Genomic DNA, 5,261 nt, shown 5'->3' with positions numbered 1-5,261 from the left:
GTGTAATTATTTTGGGGCATAAGCTAGCCAGGCGACCGGGAGCTGGGGTGGCAGGGAAGTGGCCTGCAGCTCCATTCAACATTTCTAAAAAAGTATTTTTATTTGATGTGTGGATGTTTTTCTTACATGTATGTCTATTCATGGTTAGTACCCGTGGAAGCCAGAAGAGGGCATTGGATCCCTTGGAACTGGAGTTAGAGGAGGCTGTATACCAACTACCAGGTGTATGTTGGAAGATACAAGAGATGCAAGTGCTTTAACCATGAGCCATCTCTCCAACTCTAAAATTTATTATTATTATTTTGCCATATAGGGTAATGTGTCTTTAAGTTTTTTGAGATAGAACACTTAGATCTTGGGGGTGGGAGCATTATTTCATGTATTGCATGGAGTACAGATCGCTCACTGTTGACCCTGCTGCTCCTAAGGCTTAGTCCTCAGAGTGTTTTCTTTGCTCTTTGGATAAACTCTTTATCTTGTCTCTGAGTTCACAGATTTTGTCTGTGTGATCTATATACCACTGAGCTCCCAGCAAATGCCTTTTCTTAGTCAGTATATATTTTATTTGTATAGTTCATTTGGTCCTTGAAAAATAACTTCTGGGTGCACATTTTATTGTTTTTTCTTCACATCAAGAGAAAAGATGTTTTTGGTGTGCCGAACAAACCTTTGTAGATAAATCCACAGTGTGACAGCCACTGTTGTTCGTCTCCTTCAGAGTACCGAGACTGACAGAAGCAAGAACCTGGGGCTGAGGACAGGCTGTGTCGGTGGAGCTAGAAGTGCTCAGCAGCCTCTAGCACAGCCCCTTATACATATTCCTAAGTTACATGTGTGTGTGTGTGTGTGTGTGTGCGCGCACGCGCATGTGAGCATGTGTGTATGTGTATATCCACGCTGTACCTATGTAGAGGTCAGAGGACAGTTTCTGGGAGTCACTTCCCTCCTTTATGAGGGTCCTGTGGCTGGAACTCAGGTCAGGCAAGTGTCTTTACAGGCTCAGCACTCCTCCCTCCCCCCAGTAGTTTCTTCATTGACAATATAAATCTTTTGTTAGCTTTCTGACATTCTCAGGCTGACCCCTAACTTGTCATGTAGTCAAAGGCGACTTGGGACTGGGCTTACAGGGGTGGGGTACTACCACATCCAGTGTCACGCATTTTGATGTCATCTTGGACATTTGGGTTATTATTTTGGCAGACTCTTAATTCTATTTTACTCTTATATTTTGACAAGCAGTTGTAATACTTTTGTTTGGTATATAACTTTATTTTACTTTTGGGAGTTGTAATACCCTTGGCAGTTCAGTTTTCAGGGCTCTTGTAATATTGCTCTGGCACCGCTCTAGCTCCTGTGCAGGACCTATCCTGGCTGGCCCTGTGGACTGCTAAAGGCTGGTTGGCTTGACACTGCCATAGTTGTGGGCAGGGCTGAACTGCTGACACTGTGGAATGTGTAGAGGAATGGTCATGCTGGTGCCTGGTTGCTTTGGGCCAGTTCTGTCCTGGGTGAGAACTGGGGAATATTTTGACCTTCTAGGTCTGTCTGTGCTGAGCTGCCCTTTTCACAGATCTTTAGCCAGAGGGCAGTCTTTTCTAGTTTGTTGACTAGTCCGTCCGTGCATCTGTCTATCTTGATGGCTCTGAAGTGCAGACCTCTCTGTTGTGTAGCCTGAAACATATGGGAGAGATGTAGTATTATGGTGTTATGCTCTTTGGACTCTTTTGGGGGCCTGCCAGCCAGCTCCCAAATGAATCCCACAGAATCTTTTCTATAAACGTCTGACTTTAGCTTGTCTTGTTTCTTGCCTGCTTTTCTTAATTTATATTGTCCTGTCTACCCTTTGGCCTCTGATTTTTCCTGTTCTCTTCTTTAAATCTTACTCTTACTCCATGGATTGCTGTGTAGCTGGGTGGCTGGCCCCTGATGTCCTTCTTGGGCTACTTTTCTGAACCCCTTCTCCCAGTTTTCTCCTTCAGTATAGTCTCTCCATCTGCTAGCCCCGCCTTCCTTTCTCCTGCTGTTGAATTAGGAGCGGCAGGGCTGCATCCCCAGCACCCGGCCGCCCACATGGCTAGCTTAGCTTATGACCTGAAATAATTACACGGAAACTGTATTCTTTTAAACACTGCCTGGCCCCATTAGTTCCAGCCTCTTATTGGCTAGCTCTTACTATTAATCTAACCCATTTCTATTAATCTTTGTAGCCCACGAGCTGGCTTACCAGGAATGATCTTAACCTGCATCTGCCTGGAGTGCGAGAGCCATGGCGACTCCTTGACTCAGCTTCTTTCTCCCAGCATTCTGTTCTGTTTACTCCACCCACCTAAGGGTTGGCCTATCAAGGGGCCTAGGCAGTTTCTTTATTCCTTAACCAATGAAATCAACAGATTGATATATGACACTCCCACATCATCCTGCTGTGCCATTCAGATCTTTATTAGCTGGTCAGGCATTTGATACAGGCAAAGTATTACAGCTTCACAGAGTTAAACAAATGCAGCATAAACAAAAGTAACACACCTTAAAGTAATATTCCCAACAGGGCGAGAAAAGGGAAATGCTGTGAGCTCACCATAGGCTTTCCTGGTCCCCAGGTCTCTAGGTGCTCTACCTCCTTTTTATATCTTCCAAAGCCTGTTGGTGATTATTTTTCAGTTTTTATGGTATATAGTTATATTTGGAGAACAGAGTATGGGCCTATGCTATCATACTTTAGAACTAAATCATAACGATTTTTGATTTTTTTTCGGCTACAGACATGAAATAGCTGAGGGTGGTTTTATTTAATTCTAAGATACATTTTCATTTATCTAGTGTGTGTGTGTGGTGATGCACAGATGCTGTGGTGTGAGTGTGGAGGTCAGAGGACATCTTTTTGGAGTCATTTGTGGGCCTTGGGTTTGAACTCAGGTTGTCAGGCTTGGTGGCAGGTGAAACCTTTACCCTCTGAGCCATCTTGCCGGCCCTGAGGTTCTTAAGGTTGTATTCACCAGCTCTCAGCGGCGTTTCTCCTCTTCTGTTGTCCACTGTGGCATAAGATAGGCTTAGTCTTCACTGTTTAAAGTGAGGATTTGAAATGTCATGCTTAAATGTGTATTTATTATTTATGTGTTTGGGGTTTGAAGGGCCATGCTTTACATGTGTGGTTATTGTTCGTGTGTTTGTTTTCAGGGAGTGGAGCAACTGCTGTGGTCCAAGCTGCTTACTGTGCCCCCAAAAAGGAGAGAGTGGCCATCAAACGGATAAACCTCGAGAAGTGTCAGACTAGCATGGATGAACTCCTGGTATGCACAGCTCATATTTCTGTCTTTCTCTTTAAGAATTATTTATTTTTATGTGCATTGGTGTTTGGCCAACATGTATGTCTGTATGAGGGTGTTGGATTCCTTGGAACCAGAGTTAAAGACAGTTGTGAGCTGCCATGTGGGTGCCAGGAATTGAACTTGGGTCCTCTGGAAGAACAGCAAGTACTTTTAACTGCTGGGCCATCTCTCCTGCCCCATAGCTCATATTTCTTGATTGGAGAGACATGCTCTTTGTAGTTTATGTTAAAGGATGTTTTAGTTTCTTTTTGAAAAAATGACTAATTTTCATTAATAAAGGATTATTATAAAAATTATAAAATCAAACTAAGTTAAAAATTACAATCATACTACTCAGGTAGCATTTGATACATACTTTTTTTTTAGACTGAATATTTAAATTTATTAGCAGTTTTGTGATTTTTGCTCTTTTTGTGTATTTGCTCTTTACATTGAATGGCTTGTGTATCGTTCTGAGTTTGGTCATGTAGTTCAGTAAATATGTGTGTAGTATCCATTGACTATAAATAGTTTATTGAACATGTGTTCTAGTATTATGTGATTGTTCCTACTGATGTAGTGATAATGATTTAGTTCTCATTTCTTTAATACCATGGATTTGTGGTCCTTTAAGAGATACTGGCCTCAGTGGAGCGTCAGTTTGTTTTATGTAAGATAAGAGATGGAATGGGCCCTTGACCTCTTTATTGGAATTTTTTGGAGAGAGGGTCTAACTATGTAGCCCTGGCTGCCCTGGAGCTCTACATAGATCAGGCTGTCCTCAGACTTGAAGATATCTACCTGCTTCTGCCACCTGAATGCTGGGATTAAAGTCATGTACCATCATGCCATACTGGTTTTAAATTTATTTTTAGGTTGGGTGGAGGTGGCTGCTCATGCCTTCAATCCTAGCACTCGGGAGGCAGGGACAGGTGGATCTCCATGAGTTCAAGGCAAGCCTGGTCTACAAAGTGAGTTTCAGGACAGGCTCCAAAGTTACAGAGAAACCTTGTCTTGGAGAAAAAAACAAAAACAAAAAACAAAATAAAATAAATTATTTTTAGAGTTTATTTTGGTGTATGTGTACATGTTTGTGGGTCTGCATGTGCGTAAGTAGGCCAGAGTTCAGTGTTGAGTGTCTTCCTCAGTTGATTTCTACCGTCCTTTTTGAGTTGAGCTGGAGCTTGCTAAATTGACTTGATTAGCTAGCTGTCAAGCCCCAGAGGTTTTCCTGTCTCTGTCTTCCTAGAACTGGGATTACAAGCATGTGCTGTGTCAGGCTTTTATGCAGGTTCTGGGGATCATTCTTAGAGAGGAACAGTGGTGATAAAAGATGTTCTGTGCTCCCCCTCTCTCCCGCCCCAAAAGGAACGCAACCCCATAGGGATTGTTTTGTGTTTCTGTTGTATTTTTGGATTAGCAGTCTAGTTTAAGAATGTAGCATTGTGTAGGCTATATAGTGAGTTACAGGACGGCCAAGGCTATTATGTAGAGACACTTTGTCTCAAAATGTATCAATAAATACCAAAAAAGTTATGTAGTCAATACTTAGCAAGAAAAATTAGATGGCGTTATTTGCTGAGGAACCTCCTTTAGCCAATGGCAGGATACAATAAAAAAGACTACTAAACCTTGCTAAGGATAAGATGGTTTTAAAGATTTTTCTGCCTCTGAAAATGGTCTGTCAGTTACTCTAGGCCTTAGGCAAAGTTGGTTGTTCCAAAGTTGCAAATGAGACTTTGGGTGATTGCCCAGGTAGCCAGTTGTCTCTGTCATTTACTGCTCATTTTGGAAGCTACTTAATTGCACTTCCTGCCTACTCAGGTAATATTATCTCCCTTCTCAGGTCTTCAATGGATGAAGACTAGATAGTCGTAGTTAGGTACCTTCCTCTTATGACTTAGCGAGCTAAGCCATTTCTAATACAAGACTTAGACTCCTTCGGATAAAAAAAAA

General features: G+C 42.2%; 1 protein-coding gene across 1 annotated transcript in view; it reads left to right on the top strand.

Annotated features, from left to right (window-relative positions):
- Oxsr1 (oxidative stress responsive 1) overlaps positions 1–5,261 on the top strand; it is a 100,981-nt gene that overhangs the window by 20,635 nt on the left and 75,085 nt on the right. The window contains exon 2 of the mRNA XM_005348081.3: positions 3,175–3,287. Within this exon, the coding sequence (XP_005348138.1) occupies positions 3,175–3,287 (113 nt within the window). The remainder of the gene's footprint in view (positions 1–3,174; positions 3,288–5,261) is intronic.

Source organism: Microtus ochrogaster, chromosome 5 (genome assembly GCF_000317375.1).
Source record: "Microtus ochrogaster isolate Prairie Vole_2 chromosome 5, MicOch1.0, whole genome shotgun sequence".
Taxonomy (NCBI): Eukaryota; Metazoa; Chordata; class Mammalia; order Rodentia; family Cricetidae; genus Microtus; species Microtus ochrogaster.
This window is presented reverse-complemented; position numbering and strand designations above follow the sequence as displayed.